The sequence below is a fragment of the Eriocheir sinensis genome, chromosome 18 (genome assembly GCF_024679095.1).
Source record: "Eriocheir sinensis breed Jianghai 21 chromosome 18, ASM2467909v1, whole genome shotgun sequence".
Classification (NCBI taxonomy): Eukaryota; Metazoa; Arthropoda; class Malacostraca; order Decapoda; family Varunidae; genus Eriocheir; species Eriocheir sinensis.
Window position 1 is genome coordinate 7921920 of NC_066526.1, and position 24197 is coordinate 7946116.

Consider the following 24197-nt stretch of genomic DNA (forward strand, 5'->3'; position numbering starts at 1 on the left):
GAGAGAGAGAGAGAGAGAGAGAGAGAGAGAGAGAGACGCAAGAGAGAACTTTTTAACTGAGCAATTAACTAAGAGAAAGACTGAGAGAAAGAAAAGAAGGAAGAAACATAGAAACAAAGGAAAGCGACGGAAACAGGGAAGGAAGATTCGAAAGTAAGGAGACAAACAAAATCGAACAAAAGAAACATGACAGAAAGGAAAAAAAGATATCACGAAAAGAGTAGGAAGAAGAAAGATATGTGAGAGGAAAAATATACAAATTCAAAAAGAAAACGAATGAAGAAAAGGAAGAAAGAAAACCTGGAATTTAAAAAGGAAAAAAAAAAGGAAAAAATCGTCCCCTTCCTATCAGTGGTGCATCCTCACTTCACCTCAACTCACTCCACCTCACCGCACCCGCAACCTTCCCCTCATCACCGCTGTTTACCTTCATCTCCGCCGCCCAGTTTGTTGTTGTCGGGGCAGGCGTCCGGGAGGGGGCGTTGGCGGCAGCGGCGGCGGCATCGGGAGCGCGCCGCCACCGCCAGGACCGTCAAGATGAAGACGAAGCCGCTCATGACGCCCACGAACACGGCGAGGAGCGGGGAGGCCTCCACGCTTCTGGAATTGTCTGGGAAAGAAGAAATAATGGTTACTACCACTTCCACGCTCTTCCTCACCTCCGCCTCACTCTTGCATTCAGTAGTCCCGACACACCCTTGCTCTTCCTCGCCCCTGCCTCGTCCCTGTCTCACCTCTGCCTTCTCTGGTCCCGACACCATCCCCAGCCCTTTCTCAGCCCTTTCTTACCCCACCCTCACTCTTCCTCACCCCTTTCTCAACCCTGCCTCCACTAGTCATGGCACATTTCTACCCCTCCTCACCCCTGCCTTACCCCTTCCTCACACCTGCCTCCACTGGTCCAGACACACACCCCTGCCCTTCCACATCCCTTCTTCACCCCTGCCATTACTGGTCACGACACCCTTACCTGTCCTTTCCCACTCTTGCCTCACCCCTGCCTACACTGGTCTCGACACACACCTTGCCCCTCCTTACCCCTGTCTCACCCCTTCTTTCACTGGTCATGACACATTCTCCTGCCCTTCCTCACCCCCGTCTAACCCCTGCCTCACCCCGGTCTCACGCCTGCCACCACTGGTCATGACTCACATCTTACCCTTCCTCACCCCTGCCTCACCCTACCTTCACTGGTCACAACACACTTCCCTGCCCTTCTTCACCCTTTCTCACCCCTGCCTCCACTGGTCATGACACATCCCTACCCTTCCTCATCTCTGCCTCTCCCCTGCCTCCTTTGGCCCCGACACACTCCTTTGCCTCCGCCCTGAAATATACTTACTGATCTTGTTCTCGGCGACCTTGAGCGCGAATCCCTGGATGATGTAGGGCGGGGATTTGCCCTTCTCATTGGCCGCCCTCACCAGCAGGAGGTAGTCCCTCCCCGACGCCAGGCCCTCCACGCTGAAGGAGGGCGTGGCCGAAGTGATGTTGGCAACCACCTCCTGCGTGGCGGCGTCCTGGACCTGTCGGGAAGAGAGAGTTTGCGGGGCATGTTGCAGGGTGAGTGTTGCAGAGGGACTGTTGCAGTGGGGAATGTTGCTGGGGTATTGTTGCTTGGGGAATGTTGCTGGGGTATTGTTGCTTGGGGAATGTTGCTGGGGTATTGTTGCTTGGGGAATGTTGCTGGGGTATTGTTGCTTGGGGAATGTTGCTGGGGTATTGTTGCTGGAGGAATGTTGCTGGGGTATTGTTGCTTGGGGAATGTTGCTGGGGTATTGTTGCTTGGGGAATATTGCTGGGGTATTGTTGCTGGGGGAATGTTGCTGGGGTATTGCTGCTGGGGGAATGTTGCTAGGGAATTGTTGCCGGGAGAATGTGCTGAGGGATTGTTGTTCGGGAAATGTTGTTGGGAGATTGTTGTTCGGGAAAAGTTGTTGGGAGAAATGTTGCTGGGTGATTGATTCTGGATGATTGTTGCTGGGTGATTGTTGCTGGGTGATTGTTGCTGGTGATTGTTACTAGGGGATTTTTAGGGGAAGAACAGTGACCGTCCACTACAGCAGTGACAGATCGGTCAGAGAGGAAACTGGAGATAAAGGTACAGAGAGAAGGATAAAAACCGTAGGAGGGTAGTTTGGCAAGCAAAGATTTGTGCCAGATCCTATCAGAGGCTTTTGATATGTCTAGCGCAGCCGTTCCCAACCTTTTCTTCAGGCGACCCCAATCATGCACCTCTAGACATGACCGCGACCCCACTAGTTTAGTTGTATATGTGTTATTATAATATAATAACACCATGTTTGATATTTTAAGGTCTTGGCGACCCCAGGAAAAACGCTTGGAGACCCCACTTGGGGTCACGACCCCTGGGTTGGGAAAGAGGACCAATAGTCAGTTAAGAAAGCAAGGATTGTTGGTTCGGTTCGGTATTAGGTCCACTTTTGTTTATTATTTATATCAATGACTTAGATACAGGAATTAGTAGTGATGTTAGTAAATTTGCAGATGATACCAAGATCGGTAGAGTAATTGAGTCGGATCAGGACGCTAGTATTCTCCAAGGTGAACTCAACAGATTATATGACTGGGCGGATAAATGGCAGATGGAGTTCAATGTAGGGAAGTGCAGTATTCTGAGTGTAGGTAGGAACAACCCCTCACATAACTATTGCTTAAATGACACTCTCATAAGTAGGTCTGGGTGCGAGAGGGATTTAGGGGTCTTAGTGAGCTCTGATCTCCGTCCAAGGGCACAATGCATTCAAGCTAGAAATCGAGCTAATAGGGTACTGGGATTTATTTCAAGGAGCGTAAGCAACAGAAGCCCCGAAGTCTTCCTCAAACTATATTTAGCATTAGTTAGACCTCATCTTGACTATGCGGTTCTCTTGTAGACTCCTGCGTTCTTATGTTCTTATGTTCTTATGTTATTGGGTGATTGTTGCTGAGGAATTGTTGTCTGGAGATTTTTGGTGGGTGATTGTTGCTGGGGGATTGTTGGTAGGGGATTGCTAGTGGGTGATTGTTGGTGGGGGATTATTGCTAGGGGATTGTTAGAACATAAGAACATAAGAACGCAGGAGTCTACAAGAGGCCGGTAGGCCTGTACGAGGCAGCTCCTTTGACCCTAAGCTCCCGTGTATCTAACCCCACCTAATATCGCTGTCCATGAATTTATCTAGTCTATTTTTGAATGTGACAATTGTATTGGCACTCACCACATGACTGCTAAGCCTATTCCACTCATCCACCACCCTGTTAGTAAACCAATTTTTGCCTATGTCCCTGTTGAATCTGAATTTATCCAGTTTAAACCCGTTACTTCGTGTCCTACCCGGTTCTCTTACCAACAAAACCTTATGAATGTCTCCCTTATTAAAGCCCTTCATCCATTTATAAACCTCGATCATGTCTCCACGCACCCTTCGCCTTTCTAGAGAATGCAAGTTTAACTGTTTGAGTCTTCCCTCGTATAGCAAGTTTCTCAACCCCTGAATCATCTTAGTCATTCTCCTCTGCACCGATTCTAACATTTTGATATCCATTCTATAGTAAGGTGACCAGAACTGAACCGCATAGTCAAGATAAGGTCTAACTAATGCTAAATAAAGTTTGAGGAAGACTTCGGGGCTTCTGTTGCTTACGCTTCTTGAAATAAATCCCAGTACCCTATTAGCTCGATTTCTAGCTTGAATGCATTGTGCCCTTGGACGGAGATCAGAGCTCACTAAGACCCCTAAATCCCTCTCGCACCCAGACCTACTTATGAGAGTGTCATTTAAGCAATAGTTATGTGAGGGGTTGTTCCTACCTACACTCAGAATACTGCACTTCCCTACATTGAACTCCATCTGCCATTTATCCGCCCAGTCATATAATCTGTTGAGTTCACCTTGGAGAATACTAGCGTCCTGATCCGACTCAATTACTCTACCGATCTTGGTATCATCTGCAAATTTACTAACATCACTACTACTACTGTTGGCGAGGCATTGTTACTGGGATATTGTTATTGGAGTATTGTTAATGGGCAATTGCTACAGGGTGATTGGTGATTAGAGGCTGTTACTGGGTGATTGGTGGTAAGGCGCTGTCTCTGGGTGATTGTTACTGTGGGATTGTTGGTGGGTGGTTGTTGCTTGGGAATTGTAACATGGGAATTGATGGAAGGGGATTGTTGTTGGGTGATTGTTATTGGGGGGATATTGCTGGGTGTTTTTTTTTACTAAATGAGTATTACTGGTGATTGTTGGTGGGTGATTGTTGCTGTGTGATTGTTACTGGGTGATTGTTGTTGGAAGATTGTTTAGGGATGATTGTTTGTATGTGATTTTTACTGGGGGATTGTTGGTGGGTGATTGTTACTGGGGGATTGTTGGTGGTGATTCTTACTGAGGAATATTGCTGGGTGTTTGCTTTTGGGTGATTGTTACTGGAGATTGTTGGTGGGTGATTGTTACTGGGGGAATGTTGGTAGGGGTTTGTTAGTAGTGATTGTTGCTGGTGATTGTTACTGGTGAATTATTACTGGGGGATTATACTAGGCGATTGTTGGTGGGTGATTATTACTGGGGGATTGTTGGTGGGGAATTCTTGGTGGTTTATTGTTACTTGGGGATTGTTGGTTGGGGATTGTTAGTGGGTGATTGTAACTGGCGGATTGTTACTGGGGAATTGTTACTAGGGGATTGTTGGTGGTTGATTGTTACGTGGGGATTGTTGGTGGGTGATTATTGCTGGGTGATTGTTATTGGGTGATTGTTACGTGGAGATTGGGGATGGGGATGGGGATATCGATGATGGGCTCACTTGCAAAGTATCAATTTGCTGATGACACAAAAATCGCTAGTAAGGTAACTACGACACTCGACGAAGAAGCATTACAATCAGATCTAGATCGACTTGCACGTTGGGCCAATCAAATGCAAATGAAATTTAACGTTGACAAATGTAAAGTGTTACACTTCGGAAACACTAACAATCGCGTTCAGTACTTAATGAATGACCAACAACTTTCTGCAGTAAGTAAAGAAAAGTATCTTGGAATCACTATATCAAGCGATTCAAAGCCCAGTCAGCATTGTTCAGAGGTTGTTAAAACCGCAAACAAATTGGTTGGCTTCATCGAGCGAATCTTTAATAATAAATCGGAAAAAGTGATATTAAAACTATAATTCGCTGGTTCGACTAGAGCGTACTGTGTACAGTTTTGATCTCCCTATTACAGAAAAGACGTAAAAAAGTTAGAACGAAGAATACGAGGCGATCTAATAGAAGTGTTTAAAATGTTTAAAGGATTCAGTGATATTAATGCGGAAGATTACTTTACAATTGATCGATCAAATAGAACAAGAAGAAATAATAATTTCAAGATGTGGTAAAAGATTCTCGCAGCACGAAGCCAAACACTTTTTCTTCAATCGAGTCGTTAATGTTTGGAATTCTCTACCCTGTGTTGTCGTTGACAGTACAACAGTTATGGCCTTCAAGAATAGATTAGACAAGTGTTTTGAATCCAACCAACAACTAAGATATTATTCATTGTCGAAATAACGTTAAGCTCTTTCGAATACTGGTGTCCTTGTCAGGGTTGGAGTAATTACACTTGAAAAAATAATTAAAATTACAGTTATTACTTTCATAAACTTTGAATTATAATTATAATTACATTTGGAAATAGCAATTACATTACAATTACAATTACTTCAAAACAAATTCAATTACAATTACATAATGAACACCACCCGTATGCTACATATCATAACTTTTTTTTATTATAGCAGAGAGCAATTCATGGGCAACAAAAAGATGTAAAGAAAAAGCCCGCTAACTGTTGCTCGCATATAGCGATAAGTATAGAGTGGTCAAAAGAGGTCAATTTCGGATGGAGAGGTATCTTGATGCACTCTTCTTGAAAGAGGTCAAGTCATAGGCAGGAGGAAATACAGACGAAGGAAGCCTATTCCAGAGTTCACCAGTGAAGGTGATGAAAGAATGGAGATGCTGGTTAACTCTTGCATAAGGGGTTTGGACAGTATAGGGATGAGCATGAGTAAAAAGTCGTGTGCAGCGGGGCCGCGTGAGGGGGGAAGGCATGCAGTTAGCAAGTTCAGAAGTGCAGTCAGCATGAAAATATCGATAGAAGATAGAAAGAGATGCAACATGGCCGCGGAATTTAAGAGGTAGAAGGCTGTCAGTGATAGAAGGAGAGCTGATGAGACGAACAACCTTAGACTCCACTCTGTCCAGAAGAGCTGTGTGAGTGGAGCCCCCCCACACGTGAGATGCACACTCCAAACGAGGGCGGACAAAGGCCCTTATATATGGAAAGCATCTGTGCGGGGAAGAAGAACTGGCGGAGACGATACAGAACGCCCAACCTCGAGGAAGCTGATTTAACCCCCGTTCACACTGTGCCGACTCTGGGCCACGACTACCCACGACTCTAGGGTACACGAGGTCTTGGGTGTTGATGTGAAAGGGTCGGGCATGTCTTGAAAGAGGTCTAGAAACGGTCGCCGAATGCTGACTGCTGAGCGGACGTCGTGAGGGGAGTGTGGGGTCGTGAGGGATAGCACGAAAAAGTATTCCATGCTAAACTTTCACAAGAGTCGGCAAGGGTCTGGACCAACCGTCATTTCCAGTTGAGGTCTGAGGGAGGTCGGGGCTTGGCTTTTCTTGAGACAGTCGTGATGACTGTCGTGGCCATTTTTCAAATTTTTACCGTTTTTTGTCGGCACAGTCGTCGGTGCCTACTAATAAAGAATAATGAGGGACTGTCGTGACGACAGTCTTCGCCTAACGAAGGACGTTTGTGAAGACTGTCGGCTCAGAAATATTGTTTAACACTGCCTCCATAAAGAAATTAATATTTTCATTTTGCAGTAACAAACACATCAACTTCTGGGCATGGTTACGTTTCACTGGTACAAATTTGGGAGCCGCACAGCACGCATGCACTCGTGCTGCCTCTCTCTTGTATGACACAAATTAGGGTTGCCATCCTGAGGTCAGAAAAATGTGGAATGCATCATCTCACTCTCCAATACGAAATGGATACATATTTAAAGGAACGGGTGGCAACTCTAAAATTTCTCGAGCATGCAATGAGTTACAGCCGCTGCACGCTGCTGGTGGAGGCAAGAGGGAGTAGGGAGGGACGTTACGTCGCGTATGTTACACGTACATTTTAGGACGACTGGTTTTGTGATTAATCTAGAAATGCGCTCACTACAATTTCAAGATACTGAATTTTATCTGCTTGACCATTCAGATAACAAAATGCGGAACAAATGGCTTTCCGTATTGGTTTAAAACGGAACGCTACATTTCATTCTCGAATACAGAGCGATTCCGTATTTTAAGGAACGGGGTGGCAACCCTAGAAGTAGACACAGCGGAATCTAGGCCCATCACAGCCTATATACCCCAGGACCCATGAAGACTGCTATCAAGATGTCTACGGCTAAAATATCCTTTTAAGATATTTAAGATATTCGGCTGTCGCCAAGACAGTCATGAAGACCGTCGGGAAGACCGTCGGCCAACTCCTTGGCAACAGTCGGCCAGCTGGTTGGCCAACCAGTTGACAGACAATCTGCAAGACTGTCGTCAAGACCGTCTGCGACTGTCGGCCAATCGGTCGGCAGATTCGTGGTTGTCGTAGACATGGCGCCATTTCAAAAAATGACCGTTGAGACTCGTCTTGAGACTAGTTGGCAGCATGTCGCAGACATGCTGCCAACTAGTTGGCCGAATGTCCTAGACAGTCGGCAATCATGCTAGCCGACACCAAGACGCCAAAAAAATCTCCCCCTATTCTCGGAGCGTGGGAGCCGACTTGTCAAATGCAAAAGTCGCTGGGTTGTCGTGGCCCAGCGTCGGGACAGTGTGAACGGGGCTTTAGTGAGAGAGGAGATGTGAAGTTTCCAGTTGAGATTTTGAGCTAAGGATAGACCGAGGATATTTAGTGTTGAAGAAGGTGACAGCTGAGTGTTGTCGAAGAATAGGGGATAGGTCTTTGGAAGATTGTGTCGAGTTGGTAGGTGGAGAAATGAGGTTTTTGAGGCATTGAAGGACACAAGGTTCCTTTTACCCCAATCGGAAATGATAGCAAGGTCTGAGGGTTTTTAAGCGTTCTGCAGCCTCCAGTCTGGAGTCTCGTAATTCCTGTTGAGAGGGTCTTCTGTTGAAAGAAGCTGAATAATACAGAGTTGAGTCGTCAGCGTATGAGTGGATAGGACAGTTTGTTATGGAAAGAAGATCATTGATGAATAACAGGAAGAGAGTGGGTGATAGGGCAGAGCCCTGTGGGACACCACTGTTGATAGGTTTAGGGGAAGAACAGTGACCGTCTACCGCAACAGAGATAGAAAAGCCGGAAAGGAAACTGGAGATAAAGGAACAGAGAGAAGGATAGAATCCGAAAAAGGGCAGTTTAGAAAGCAAAGACGTATGCCAGACTCTATCGAAAGCTTTCGATATGTCTAGCGCAACTGAGAAAGTTTCATCGAAACGGCTAAGAGAGGATGACCAAGATTCAGTTAAGAGAGCAAGAAGATCGCCAGGAGAACGCCCCTTGTGGAACCCATACTGGCGATCAGATGGAGTGTATTTTTGCATTTTCAATTACAATTACAAAAAAAACTGTAGTTAAGATCAGAAGTGGAAAGGTGGTTTTGAATCTTCCGGTTAAGGATTGATTCAAAAGCGTTAGATAGACAGAAAAGTAAAGCTATAGGGCGGCATTTTGAGGGATTGAAACGGTCACCCTTCTTAGGCAAATGTTGTATGAAGGCGTACTTCCAACAGGAAGGAAAGGTATATAGATGTTGACAGGCAGAGGCGAAAGAGTTTGACCAGGCACGGTGACAGCACGGAAGCACAGTTTTTGAGGAGGCACTCCATCAGACCCATAAGCCTTCTGAGGGTCGAGGCCAGAGAGGGCATAGAAAGCATCATTCTTAAGGATCTTAATAACAGGCATAAAGGAGTCAGAGGAGGGATGAGTAGGAGGAATATGCCCAAAATCGTCTTGCGTATCTTAAGAAGAAGCGTAACGTGTAAGCAGCCAGCGCAATCGTAGGAGTCTATAGGACTGAAGTCACAACCTCACTCTAGGAAGGTTTTGGAGGAAGTGAACTGCATTACGTCGCAGAGGGCAGTAGCAGCAAAAGACCGTCTGTTTCTCGTTTAATACACGTTAGCTACAGGACGCGATCAGGAACTGGACGTGTCCATCACGCGCGCTACTGCTCCTAGTGGCGGAGCGGCCGCCTCCGACTTCCTGATTGTCACCGGCAAATTTAATTCTTATAAGCAACCTATCACTCCTAATGGAGCCCGACCAGTGCCACTTTCATTTTATAATTACAATTGAATTACAAATTACCTCAGCTTTTTGGGGGCTTCGTGGTGCAGTGGTTAGCACGCTCGGCTCACAACCGAGAGAGCCCGGGTTCGATTCCCGGGTGGAGTGGAAAAATTTGGGCGGCTTTTCCGATACCTTACGCCCCTGTCCACCCAGCAGTGAATGGGGACCAGTTATTATCGGGGGGTTTGTCCCGTCTCCTGGGATCTGTTCCCTTCTCCTATACTTCCTTCCCCTTCTGTCTCTTTCCAGCATATGACCACAGATGTTGCGCCGACTAAACGATACTTTCCAAACTTTCCAACCTCAGCATTTAATTAAGTACAATTACAATTACTTACTATAATTGCATTTTCAATTACAATTACAAAAAAACTGTAGTTAATTACATTTCAATTAAATTACAATTAGAATTACTCCAACCCTGGTCTTTGTCCGTTTTTATCGCCCGGTTAGTGGTAGCAGTAATGGTAGTTCTTTCCTCTTTGATACATAATTTCCATGCAGTTTTTCCATGCTGCATGGCTCTTTTTCCTTTCCTGCCAGCTTTGGCTGAAGGGATGGAAGGGTGGGGAGGAGCCTTGGCCTTTGCTGTCCTTTCTCTTCTATCTTTGATTAGATAGTTAGTGTAGCTTATCACAAACAGCCTCGTAAGGACCATCAGGTCTGCTGTTGTTTGTTCTTCCGTTGTGTTACTTTGTGATTGTTGGTGGATGATTGTTACTGGTGAATTGTTGGTGGGTGATTGTTACGTGGTGATTGTTGGTAGATGATTGTTACTTGGGAATTGTTAGGGGGTTATTGTTACTGGTGAATTGTTACTGGGTGATTGTTACTTGTGAATTTTTGGTGGGTGATTGTTACGTGGGGATTGTTGGTGGGTGATCGTTACTGGGTGATTGTTACTGGTGAATTGTTGGTGGGTGATCGTTACTGGGTGATTGTTACTGGTGAATTGTTGGTGGGTGATTGTTACTGGGTGATTGTTACTGGGGAATTGTTAGTGGATGATTGTTACTGGTGAATTGTTGGTGGGTGATTGTTACTGGGTGATTGTTACTGGTGAATTGTTGGTGGGGGATTGTTACTGGTGAATTGTTAGTGGATGATTGTTACTTGTGAATTGTAGGTGGGTGATTTTTACTGGAAAATTGTTGGTGGGTGATTGTTACTTGGGAATTGTTGGTGGATGATTGTTACTGGGTGATTGTTGGTAGGAGATAGTTGCCTGGGGAAGGTTGGTTTGTGATTGTTGGTGGGTGATTGTTATTGGGGGTTGTTGGTGGATGATTGTTACTTGGGGATTGTTGATTGGTGATTGTTACTGAGGTGATTATTGGTGGGGGATTGTTACTGGGGGATTGTTAGTGGGTGATTGTTGGTGGGTAATTGTTAGTGGGTGATTGCTACTGGGGGTTTGTTACTTTGGGATTGTTGGTGGGTGAGTTACTGGGAAATTCTTACTGGGGGATTGCCACTGGGGTATTGCTACTTGGGATTGTTGGTGGGGAAATGTTGTTAGGTGATTTTTACTTAGGTACTGGAGGTCGGTGATTGATATAGGGGGATTGTAAGTGCAGAGTCCTTAGATTGTTGTTGTGCTGATTCCTGCTGTATTTGTTTCTAAACCTATTATCGTGCGACTGTTAGGAGATTGTTGCTACATTATGAGATTAACTTTGCCTCAGTGCCGATGTTATTTCTAGTGTTTTTCTGATTGCTTTTTTTCGTTCTTTCCTTTTTTTTCCGTCAGTGCCGATGTTATTTCTAGTGTTTTTCTGATTGCTTTTTTTCGTTCTTTCCTTTTTTTTTCCGTCAGTGCCGATGTTATTTCTAGAGTGCTTTTCTAATTTCTTTTTTTTTTTTAGTTCTCTCATTTTTTTTTTTTAGCTTTCTCCGTAAATTGGGTTTCTCTGTTAAGGAGCAATTTTTTAGCAGCCTTCAGCGTCTTTTCAATCTTTCCTATGTGCCCCTTTAATATATGTGAGAGGGGGAGGAGGAGGAGGAGGAGGAGGAGGAGGAGGGATGAAAGGAAGGATAGAAGAAAGGAGAAAGGTAACGAAAGAAGGATATGGAAAAAAGAGGAAAGAGAAATAAAAAAAAGTGAGATGAAGCGAATGTAATAAAAAAAATAAAGAAAAAATGGAGAAAAGGAAGGAGGAAGGAAATGGAAAAGGAGAGAGAGAGAGAGAGAGAGAGAGAGAGAGAGAGAGAGAGAGAGAGCGAGCGAGAGAGAGGTGAGGGGGGTAAGGGTGTGATCGAGAGAGGTAATCCATATAGTGAACGGAGGTGGCAAGAGAAAGATGTAAGGGAGGGATGGAGGCATTCAGGTGATATTGGAGACCTACGGAGGCGGCGGGGAGGGTGGAGGAGGAAGGCGAAGGAGGGAGAAAACGAGGAAGAGAGCGTAGGAATGGTGAGAACAATACTGAAGAAGGCGGCGGAGGAGAAGAATGTGAGAACCATGGATGAGCAGTAAGCATGATAGAGGAGGAGGAAGAGGAGGAGGAGGAGGAGGAGGAGGAGGAGGAGGAGGAGGAGGAGGAGGAGGAGGAGGAGGAGTAGAAGGATAGGGATTAGGACAAGTGTCTATCTGTAGGAATGATAACAGGATATGGAAAGGAATAAAAGGAGGAGGAGGAGGAGGAGGAGGAGGAGGAGGAGGAGGAGGAGGAGGAGGAAGAGAAAGAAAGAGGAGGAGGAACACAAAGAAAATCACAAAGAAAGAAGAAACAACAGCAGACCTGCTGGTCCTTACGAGGCTGTTTGTGACAAGCTACACTAACTATCTAATCAAAGGTGGAAGATGAAGGACAGCAAAGGCAAAGGCTCTTACCCATCCCCCCATTCCCACCAGCTAAAGCTGGCAGGAAAGGAGGAGGAGGAGGAGGAGAAGAAGAGGGATTAGGAGAAGTGTCTATCTGTAGGAATGATAACAGGATATGGAAAGGAATAAAAGGCGGAGGAGGAGGAGGAGGAGGAGGATGAGGAGAGGGATTAGGAGAAGTATCTATCTCTAGGAATGATAACAGGATATGGAAATTAATAAAAGGAGGAGGAGGAGGAGGAGGAGGAGGACAAGAAAGAAAGAGGAGGAGGAGGATCAGGAGGAGGAGGAAAAGAAAAATTATATTAGGCACGAGTGTGGAAAGGAGAGAGGGAATATAAAAATGAAGGATGGTGATTGAAGAGACCGTTTACTATAGTGACGGGAGGAGGAGGAGGAGGAGGAGGAGGAGGAGGAGGAGGAAGACACAATAAGGGTCTAAGGCTGGAAAGAAGGAATGATGAAGAGAAGAAGAAGGGTATTACGTTACTGAGAGAGAGAGAGAGAGAGAACATATGAAAAGGTGTAGCGTGCAGAGGTTAGGTAACGACGCACACACACACACACACACACACACACACACACATACGTCACAAGGCCTCACCTGTTCATTTGCTATCGATCTGTGATACGAGGAGGAGGAGGAGGAGGCAAAGGGGAGTGAATTGAAAGTTCCCACACCTCCGTCGCTCTAGCGTGTCAGTCTGTTCTGTAGGTCTGTGTCTAGCGAACAGATTAAACCACAAAAGCAGGCAGTCATGTCCTAAACCAACAGACTTTATGCTGCTTGCCGTGCCTGGTCTGCTTGTATTCTTTTTCTCATTATTTTATTCCTTGTTTCTCCTTTTCTCCTCCTCCTCCTCCTCCTCGTCTTCCTTTCCCAATGCCTCCTCCTTTCTCCTCCTCTTTTTCTACTTTTCTCTGTGTCTGATTTTCTCTCCTCCTCCTCCTCCTCGTCTTCCTTTCCCAATGCCTCCTCCTTTCTCCTCGTCTTTCTCTACTTTTCTTTTCTCTGTGCCTGATTTTCTCTCCTCCTCCTCCTCCTCGTCTTCCTTTCCCAATGCCTCCTCCTTTCTCCTCCTCTTTCTGTACTTCTCTTTTCCCTCTGCCTGATTCTCTCACCTTTCCTTCCTCCCTTCCTCTCTTTTCCTGATGTAATTTTTTTTCTTCTGTTCTTCCTTTTCGTGTCATTTTTTCTTCTCCTGCTCTTTCTTTTCGTATGCCTCCTCCTTTCTCCTCCTCCTTCTGAACTTCTCTTTTTCCCTGTGCCTGATCCTCTCTCCTTTCCTTCCTCCTCTTCTCTCCTTTCCTGATATAATTTTTCTTCTCTTGCTCTTCCTATCTTCCTATCTTCCTTGTCTCATCCCATTCCCTCCTCTTTATATACTTCTTCCTTTCTCTATACCTGATCCTCTCTCCTTTCCTTCCTCCTCTCGTCATTCTTTACTTACGTCGTCCTTTTTCCTCCTCTTCCTTTTCCTTTGTCTCATTCTTTCTCCTCCTCTTTATGTACCTTCTCTCTTCACTGTGCCTGGTCCTCTTCTCTTTCTCCTCTATTTTACCTTTCCTTATGTCTCCTTTTATCTCCTCCTCTTCCTTGCCCTATGCTTTATCATTTCTCCTCTTTCTGTGCCTCCTTTCCTTCCCTTGCCTAATCTTTTCTCCTTCTATTTCTCCTCTCCTCCTCATTTCCTTATGTCATTCTTTCTCTTCCTCTTCATGCTTTCCCTCCCTCCTCCTGTGGCCCTGTGACCTACCGTGGTAAGGAAGACCTGCCGCAGGCCCCCGTCGTGGCCCGGGACGCAGGCCACAGCGAGGGACGTGGCGCTGTGGTTCACTAGGGAGCAGGACACTGGCTCTTCGGGCGGACCTGAGGAAGACAGGAAAGGAGGTCTGAGTGAAGGAAAGAGAGGAAGGAGGAAGGAGCTGTATGCGGAGGAAGATACCTATAAAGAAGGTTCTATTTGAGGAAGGAAATGAAGATGTTAGGGGTTAGAGACAGAGAAAGACAGGAAAGGTTTTAGTGAAGGAAGGAAAGGGAGGTGTAAGGCGTTAGAGAGATGGAAGATGGGAAAGAAGGTTTTTGTGTAGGAAGGAAAGAAAGGAGGAATGAATTAGAGATGCAGGAAGATAAGAAATATGTTTTAGAGAAGATGTAAGAAGATAGAGATGGAAGAAAATAGGACAGAAGGTTCTAGTGATGGAAGGAAAAGGGGAATGGAAGGAAGTAAAGAGGTGGAGGAGGATAAGAAATGCTTAAGTGAAGGAAGGAATTGGAGATGGAAGATGTTGGAGGTGGAGGAGAATAAGAAAGGTTTTGGTGAGGAAAGGAAAGGGAGATGTAAGGAAATTGAAGAAGATACTACAGACGCTTTTAGTGAAGGAAGAAAAGGGAGATGAAAGGGGTTAGAGATTGAAAAAAGGAAAAGTTTTAGAGAAGGAAGGAAGGGGAGATGGAAGGAGATAGAGATGGTGTGTGAGAGGGGAGGTTTTAGTGAAGGAAGGAAGGAAGGGGAGATAGAAAAAGTTGTAGATGGAGGAAGAAGAAGAAGTGGAGATACTGGAGGTGATGTGGGGTGAAACGGTAGAAGTTGAGGTGGAGGAAGAAAGGGCCGAAAGATGGGAGAGCCTGGGCTTGATGTGGTGTGAGATAGGAGTTAGTGGTGGGAGAAGAGGAAGACATATGGAGGGACTGGCGGTGATGTGAAGTGGGGGAGTACGATGGAGGGGTGAGCTGAGTGGAGAAATGGGAAGCTTGGAGGTGAGGTGGTGGGGTGACGTGGAAAGAAAGAAAAACAAAAGAAAGAAAAAAAGAATATAGACGAAGATTAAGAAGAAAATAAGAGAAAATTATTTCAAGAAGCAAGAACACAAGGAAGGTAAAAGCTCAGGAAACAACTCAGACAAAAAAGGAAATTAAGGCGAAACGAAGAACAGAACAAGAAGAAATAAATAGAGCGAACGGAAGGAAACACACACACACACACACACACACACACACACACACGAAAGAAAGAAAGAAAGAAAGAAAGAAAGAAAGAAAGAAAGAAAGAAAGAAAGAAACATAAACACGAGCAATATTGCAGTACAAGAAATAGCTTCGTTCCTGCTATTCTTTTTCTCTTCCCAACATTCAAATCATCGCAGAGTCAGCCAAGGAAATCAGTCCAGCCCCAGAACATGAAGCGCTGCGGAAAGCATAGAAAAAGAGGAAAAAGAAAAAAGAAAGGAAAAAGGAGATACAGATTGATGGACACGGGAACAAGATCGTATATGCATTTCCAAGACGAGGGGACGTAATAAGAGAGAGAGAGAGAGAGAGAGAGAGAGAGAGAGAGAGAGAGAGAGAGAGAGAGAGAGAGAGAGAGAGAGAGAGAGAGAGAGAGAGAGAGAGAGAGAGAGAGAGAGAGAGAGAGAGAGAGAGAGAGAGAGAGAGAGAGAGAGATGCCAATCAAATGGGCAGAGAGAGAAAAAACAACGAAATGGATATGGGAAGGAAATTGCTGCAGAGAGAGAGAGAGAGAGAGAGAGAGAGAAAGGAAATGATGGAGATGGGAGGTACATCAGGGAAAGATTATGATAGAGGTGGAGATTAAGTAGATGGAGGGAGACTAAAGGGAGATGATGCTGGGAGATGGGAATGAGAGTCAGGTGAGAGTCTTCGGAGAGAGTGAATGTCAGTTGAGCAGACGTGGGGGAGGAGGGTGAGTGGCAGGAAGATGGACACCGCCAAGAAGGGGGGAATTGGAGGGTTGAGAAATAGAAATGTTGGAGAAATATCTTGTGAATATTAAGTTGTGGAGTTTGTGGGGGTGTTGTTCTTTGTGGGGATGATTGTAGTGTTTGCTTTCTCGCCTCTGTCACATCCACCGCCGCAGCCAACCAGAATGGGAGAATTGGGAGGTTGGGATATGGAAGTGTTTGAGAAATGCCTTGTGAATATTAGGTGGCGGAGTTTGTGGTACTGTTGCTGTTTGTGGCGATGTTTGTAATGCTTGCTTTCTGCCCTCTGTCACATCCACTGCCGCAGCCAACCATGTCCATTCCACTTGGGAGAACTGGGAGGTTGGGATATGGAAGTGTTTGAGAAATGCCTTGTGAATGTTAAGCGGTGGAGTTTGTGGGGGTGCTGCTGTTTGTGGGGATGTTTGTAGTGCTTGCTTTCTCCCCTATGTCACATCTACCGCCGCAGCCAACCATGTCCATTCCCCTTGAGAGAATGAGATAATTGGGAGGTTGAGAAATATAAATGTTGGAGAAATATCTTGCTAATGTTAAGTTTTGAAATTTGTGGGGGTGTTGTTTGTGGGGATGTCTGTAGAGTTTGTTTTCTGCCCTTTGTCACATCTACCGCTGCAGCCAACCATGTCCATTCTGCTTGTAAGAATGGTAGAATTGGGAGGTTGAAATATGGAAATGTTTGGGAAATGCCTTGTGAATGTTAAGTGGTGGAGTTTATGGGGGTGCTGTTGTTTGTGGCGATGTTTGTAGTGCTTGTTTCCCCCCCCCCCCTCTGTCACATCCATGCACCGCCGCAGCCAACCATGTCCATTCCGCTTGTAAGAATGGGAGAATTGGGAGGTTGAGATATGGAAGTGTTTGAGATGCCCTGTGAATGTTAGGTGGTGGTTTTATGGGGGTGTTGTTGTTTGTGGCGAAGTTTGTAGAGCTTGTTTTCTGCCATATGTCCCATCCACCCCCGGAGCCAACCATTTCCATTCCGCTTGGGAAAATTGGGAGATTGATAAATGGAAGTGTTTGAGAAATGTCCTGTGAATGTTAAGTGGTGGAGTTTGTGGGGGTGCTTTTGTTTGTGGGGATGTTTGTAGTGCTTGCTTTCTGCCCTCTGTCACATCTACCGCCGGAGCCAACCATTTCCATTCCGCTTGGGAAAATTGGGAGATTGAGAAATGGAAGTGTTTGAGAAATGTCCTGTGAATGTTAAGTGGTGGAGTTTGTGGGGGTGCTTTTGTTTGTGGGGATGTTTGTAGTGCTTGCTTTCTGCCCTCTGTCACATCTACCGCCGCAGCCAACCATGTCCATTCTGCTTGTAAGAATGGTAGAATTGGGAGGTTGAAATATGGAAATGTTGGAGAAATGCCTTGTGAATATTAAGTGGTGCCTTGTGAATATTAAGTATGTGGGGTTGTTGTTTGTGGCGATGTTTGTAGTGCTTGTTTTCTGCCCTCTGTCACGTCCACCGCCACAGCACAAAATATCCATTCTGCGTGGACTTTAAACGGCTTGATAATTCCCGAGCACAAAGCAAACTCTTGATCCCGAGTCTGGGTACATAAGTTTGTGTTTGCAAGTTGGTGGTCGTGCTCGTGGTGGTTGTGGTGGTGGTGGTCGTGCTTAGGTAATGGAAGGGGAAGAAGTAATTCGCGGTGACGTTTATTGTGATGCATTGTGGTGGTGAAGGAGGGGGATTTAATGGCTCAAAATGATCTTGATGAGACTGGTTATAATGGCGATGGTGGTGGTAGTGGTGGTGGAGGGGGTGGTAATGTATGAGGAGAGAAAGCAGGATTTGGGTAGTGGAAGCGAAGTTCACCTCTCCCAAACACCCACACCCACACCCACCCACACCCACCCACACCCCCAACACACACACTAACCCCCCCTCACACACCTACACCCACACGCACACACCCACACCCACACCCACCCATACCCACACCCACCCACCCCCCCTCACACACATACACCCACACGCACACACCCACACCCACATATACCCCCCCACACACATGCACACGACTCCACAATCCCTCCCCCTCACACCCACACCCACACATGATCCTACATTTCCCCTACCCATCCACACACACACACACACACACACACACAGACCCCCCCTCCCCCCCACACCCCAGCACACCCACCCACCTGCAGGCGTGATGAGAAATACGCATGGCTCCTTTTGCTTCCCTATCTTGTTGCTGGCGAGGCAGAAGACCACGCCGTGCTGCTCGTGGGCCTGACCGTGTTCCTGGGGGCGGTACACGAGCCTGCTGGTGCTGCCCTGAGACGTGAAGGTAGTGGCGGGGAGCTCCTTCACCCCACGACTGCTGTTCACCTGCCACGTAAAGCCGACCTGGGAGGGGAGAGTGTCGTGCTATTGGTGGTGGTGGTGGGGGTGGTGTAAATGGTTTGTGGGGAAGGTTTTGATAGTGAGGTGTGTGTGTGTGTGTGTGTGTGTGTGTGTGTGTGTGTGTGTGTGTGTGTGTGTGTGTGTGTGTGTGTGTGTGTGTGTGTGTGTGTGTGTGTGTGTGTGTGTGTGTGTGTGTGTGTGTGTGTTTTTACCTCTGTCTCTGCATGTTTGTCTGTATGTTTGATGTCTGTTTCTGTCTCTATTTCTATATGTCTGTCTGTCTTTGTCTTTGTCTGTCTTTGTCTCTCTCTTTCTCTCTTGCTCACATTTTTTTTTTCTCTCTCTCTCTCTCTCTCTCTCTCTCTCTCTCTCTCACCTCCTCTGGGTTGGACTCCACTGCACAGTCTAGCGTCACCTCGTCCATGGCGGTGACGGACACGGTGACATTGCTGGGCTGGCGGCATTCCGGGGCGACTGTGTGGAGAGAGGAACAAAGGGGCGTTAGTTTACAGGGTGTGAGGAACAAAGTTAGTCCAGGGTTTGTACTGAAGGAGAGTGGACTGAGGGTTGAGCGAGGGTTAGTGTAGTAGGTAGGCGTTACAGAGGGTAACATAAGAGCAAGGAAGCTGCGAGAGGCTGGTAGACGTATACAAGGCACATTCTGTAAACCTATCCATCCTCACTATTTATAACCTTGCCGTGTGGTAGGCGGGCGGTACAGAGAAATGACACGAAGAATATGGACGCTGCAAGAAGCTGGTAGTTCAATACAAGACAGCTTTTGTAAATCTATCTCTACCTGTCCTCACTATTTATAAACTTACCTAACATGTTTTCAGGAATCTACCTCGTTGGCCCTCACCGCGTGATTGCCAAGCCATTCTATCAGCAAACCAATTATTGCCTATGCCCGAGTTGAATCTGAATTTTCCAACATAAATCCATGCACTACATCTCCTGCCCGGCTTCCTTACCACCAGAACATTATCAGCAGCACCCTTCTTAAGATAAAGATAAAAAGATAAAAACGTCAACGCAGGGATGATCTGGTATTGTGACGAGAAGAGATTTGGAGCCTCTCATTATTTGTGTTTAGAAGAAAGGAGGGTTGAACAAGGCTGTAAAAAGATGTAATGTAGTGGAAAGTATTACAAAGTGATAAGAAAATCAAAGCTGGGATGGTCTAGTCATGGGAAGAGAAGAGATTCGGAGCCTATTATGTAAGTTTTGAGTTTAAAAGGAAGGAGAGGATGAAGAATGAAGGGACTCTGAAGAGGTTTAGGGTAGTGGAAAAGTATTGCAAAGGGATAAGAAAATCAAGGCTGGGATGCTGTAGTCATTTAACGAGAAAGAGATCTGGAGCCTGTTGTGTAAGTTTGAGTTTAGAAGGAAGGAGAGGATGAAGTAGGGGCTTTGAAGTGATTTACTGCAGTGGAAAGTATTACAAAGGGATAAGGTAATGAGCCATAGAGTAGGAGAGTTTGGCTGACTTCATCACAAGCGCCATGTTGTTACTAAAAGAGCCGCGCGAAGTTGAAATTGATGTTGATAGTATAGTGATTTTGGGGCTCCAGGTACTTCTTAGAAATCCTGAAGATACTTAGAGCACAAGAAAGCACTATTGTATGAGCCTCAGTTTTGATTTCGCGCGGCCTTTCTGGTAGTACAACTTAACATGGCGCCTGTAGTGAAGTGGCTTAACTCTATTCTTTGGCTCTATTCTTCTATTCTATTCTTCTATTTGGCTTATTCTTCTATTCTTTGGCTCTGAAGGAAATCGAGGTTGGGACGGTCTACTCATGTGGCGAAGAGGTGAACGGACACTGCTCGCTTCCTGATGTTAACTTTGTGTCTTTCCCTCCAGGGTGAGTGTTACGTGCTGGGGCTGTAGGGTTGAGGAGGAGGAGGACGCTGAGCCACGGATTAGAAAGGTCAGTGTTGTGGGCCTTGCATTGTTAGTACTGTTGTTGTTAGCATTGTTATCACTGTTACTTCTGATATCTATTATTTGATTATTTTTGTTATTTTATTGTCGTTGGTCTTTTGTTACTACTTTTCTTCATCATCAGTATCATTAATATTGTCATCATCATTATTGTTATTATTATTATTATTATTATTATTATTATTATTATTATTATTATTATTATTATTATTATTATTATTATTATTATTATTATTATTATTATTATTATTATTATTATTATTATTATTATTATTATTATTATTATTATTATTATTATCGTTACTATTATTGAAGCAAGGACGTGTGTGGAAGCGATGATGTGGAGGAGGAGGAGAAGGAGGAGGAGGAGGTGCAGGAGAAAGAAGGGGAGAGAAAGGGAAGGAAAAAAGGGGAGAGGGAGGAGGAGGAAAAGTTTTTTGAAAAATTATGCCCGGGTGACACATCATTGTTCGTAATAATGGCGGAGGAGGAGGAGGGGGCGAAGAGGAGGAGGAGGAGGAGGAGGAGGAGAAAAAAGGAATATGTAAAAAAAAAAAGAATCTTTCTGCAACACGGGCGGTCATTATCAGCAAAAAGAGGAGGAGGAGGGTTATAAATATTTTTCATGGTAGTAGTAATAGTAGCAGGACGGTGAGGAAGCGAAGAGGAATGAAAAGGAAAGCAGGTAAGGTAGCTGAGGGTAAATAACTATCGAGCTTTATAATCAGGGACACGAGAAGGAGAATAACAATGATAACGATAATGAAAAGGATACGAGAAACAGGAAAGCTTGCCAGGTTCAGCAGCAGTACACAGGAGGTGAGTAAGTACCGAGAACCGTAATGAGAGAGCGCTGCCCGACCTTCCATCTTCCTTAGAGCTTACCATTGTGTGTTACGCGGCGAGCCAACGGTGTCATTAGCTAGGTGACTTGTAGCTACCTGACTGCATACTGCTGCTGTCCGCCCACCTGCCTGCCTTGTTACTAATTAAGCAGAGAGAGAGAGAGAGAGAGAGAGAGAGAGAGAGAGAGAGGGTGAGAGAGGGAGAGGGAGAGAAAAACAGTGATAGAGACGGACAGACAGACCATCCGGGGTAGAGCGAGACAGGCAGAAAAATAATTTGACAGAAGAAAAAATAATCATAAAAAACAAAAAAAAGGAAGAAAGAGAAAAGAAGTAATGGAATCAGGGTCCGAAGAAGGGAAAAAGAGAAGAGAGGAGTGAGGAAGAAAAGAAAACGAAAGTAATCTCTTCAAAATGCGGAGAAAAAAAATTTAAAGGAAAGAAAGAAAGGGAGGAGGAGGAGGAGGAGGAGGAGGAGGAGGAGGAGGAGGAGGAGGAGGAGAGAGGGAGCGAGGAAAAGGAGAAACAAAATTTTATGGAAGAGGAGGTCAGTAGGAGGGATAATAAACAAAGGGGGAAAGGAGGGAAGAAGGTAATAAAAGGAGGAGGGAGGTAGAGGAAGAGGGAGGTATGGAGGGAGGGGAATAATAAAATAAAGGAAGAAACGGAAAAGGGAGGGAGAGAGGGCGAGGGAGCGAGTGATTGATGGAGGGAACGGATAAAAGGAAAAAGGGAGGGAGGGAGAGAAAATATTAGGGAGAGGTCAAGGAGAGAGAGAGAGAGAGAGAGAGAGAGAGAGAGAGAGAGAGAGAGAGAGAGAGAGAGAGAGAGAGAGAGAGAGAGAGAGAGAGAGAGAGAGAGAGAGAGAGAGAGAGAGAGAGAGAGATTCAGACAGACGAACAGACATGAGAAAAAAAAAGATTATAGAGACAGACAGAGACAGACGAAACAGAGAATGGAGACAGAAACAGACAGACAGACAGAAGCATGTGAGAGGGAGAGAGATGATAAAGAGACAGACAAACAGTACTTACATATGACTTCGAGGGTGACCGAACAAAGGAGACAAATAGACAGACAGAGATGCAGACAAAAATATATAGAAAGATAGATGAGGAGGAAGATAGATGATAAAGACAGATACTTACACATGATGTCGAGGTCAGTCTAACAGAGAAGGGAGAAAGACGCGGACAGACAGATAGTTGCAGACACATAGCTATAAAACGATAGATGAGGAGGAAGATAAATGATAAAGAGACAGATAGACAGTACTTACACATGATGTCGAGGGCAGTCAGAAAAGGGAGACAGACGCGGATAGACAGATAGATGCAGACACATAGCGATGAACAGATAGATGAGGAGGAAGATAAATGATAAAGAGACAGATAGACAGTACTTGCACATGACAGATAAATTCAGACAGATAGCGATAAAAAAATAGATGAGGAGGAAGATAGATGATAAAGAAACAGAGACACAGTACTTACACATGACGTCGAGGGCTGCCGGAGCGCTGGTGACGGTGGCGATGGCGTTGGTGGCGGTGCATTGGTAGCTCCCCGCGGCGTGGCGACTCACACCCTGCAGCACCAAGTTCCTCCCCTGAGCCAGCACGCCGCGCTCCCGCACCGTGTACAGTGGACGACCCTGCAACGGCGACGCCCCCACCGCTCTGACTGACTGATGGACTGAGTGAGTGAGTGTTTGATCTGCCGAGTGATTGATTGGCTGGTTGAGTGGATGATTGACTAGCTCTCTGACCTACTGACGCTTTGGCTGATCATCTTACGGAATGATTGACTGGCCAGCTGAAAACGCTACCGACTGACTGACTTGGCTGACTGACTGAATGACTGACTGATTGACTGACTGGCTGACTGACTGGCTGACCTGCTGCTTAGTGAAGGCATGAGTGTGTTTGTGGATTTCTTGAATAATGTTAATGAAGATGAGAGAGAGAGAGAGAGAGAGAGAGAGAGAGAGAGAGAGAGAGAGAGAGAGAGAGAGAGAGAGAGAGAGAGAGAGAGAGAGAGAGAGAGAGAGAGAGAGAGAGAGAGAGAGAGAGAGAGAGAGAGAGAGAGAGAGAGAGAGAGAGAGAGAGAGAGAGAGAGAGAGAGAGAGAGAGAGAGAGAGAGAGAGAGAGAGAGAGAGAGAGAGAGAGAGAGAGAGAGAGAGAGAGAGAGAGAGAGAGATCGTGTCACCTGGTGCTTCCACTGGACGCGGTTCTCGGGCGGGTTGGCTCTGATGTGACACTCGAAGTACACGTCCTCGCCCTCCTTGATGTTGCGGGGGTCCAGTGCGGGGGCCAGGAGGACCTGCACCTCGGGGGGGACTGCAAGGGGGAAGGTTTCACATGAAAAGTATAAAAGTGGCTTTACGCGTGATACATAACATCAATCATTCATCAAAGAGAGTGGTGAATGAGTGGGACAGGCAGTCATGTCGTAAGTGCCAATACGATAGATGCATTCAAAAAGAGGTTAGATTCATGGATAGTGAGGTTGGGTGGGGTTACGTTTTCAGGAGCTGCTTTGTTTAATCCTACCGCCCTCTTGCAGACTCCTTATATTCTTATCGTTCATCATACATTCTTCAAGATATGACAATATTACACAGGACAGACTTTTCTACTTGGGCTCTGCTGTCCAGCTTAATAATGAAAATTAAAATCCGTGTCCTTACTACTTCATCCCTCTGCTATCTAACTTACTAAAGCAAGGGTTAACCAGCATCTTTAGCAGTAACCTTACGCATGATAGGATACATTCTTCTGGAAGAGATAATGTTACACAGCACAGACTTTTCTACCCATGCCTGTGTTGCTAACTTTACTAATGAAAGATCTAATCAGTATCCTCACTCATCCATCCCTCTGCAATCCAATTTACTAATGCAAAGGCTAACCAGCTTCTTCCCTCTTTCATCTCCATGTGGATCAGTTGCAGGTACAAGAGTTAATTAGCATCATTACTCATATCCCTATGGTGCTTAACTTATTAATGGAAGACTACCGGCATCGCCACTTTATCACTATGCTGCCAAACTCACTAATACAAGACCGAACCATACACTCAGCTGGTCCAGAAGCCCCGCCTTTCTTCCATAGA

General features: G+C 45.6%; 1 protein-coding gene across 1 annotated transcript in view; it reads right to left on the bottom strand.

The window, feature by feature from the left end:
* Positions 1-24197, bottom strand: part of LOC127000281 (nephrin-like) — a 152995-nt gene that overhangs the window by 6915 nt on the left and 121883 nt on the right. The window contains exons 10-16 of the mRNA XM_050863805.1: positions 23292-23422; positions 22578-22737; positions 18671-18768; positions 18090-18297; positions 13958-14070; positions 1343-1526; positions 428-610 (exon numbers count right to left, since the gene is read on the bottom strand). Of these exons, the coding sequence (XP_050719762.1) occupies positions 428-610; positions 1343-1526; positions 13958-14070; positions 18090-18297; positions 18671-18768; positions 22578-22737; positions 23292-23422 (1077 nt within the window). The remainder of the gene's footprint in view (positions 1-427; positions 611-1342; positions 1527-13957; positions 14071-18089; positions 18298-18670; positions 18769-22577; positions 22738-23291; positions 23423-24197) is intronic.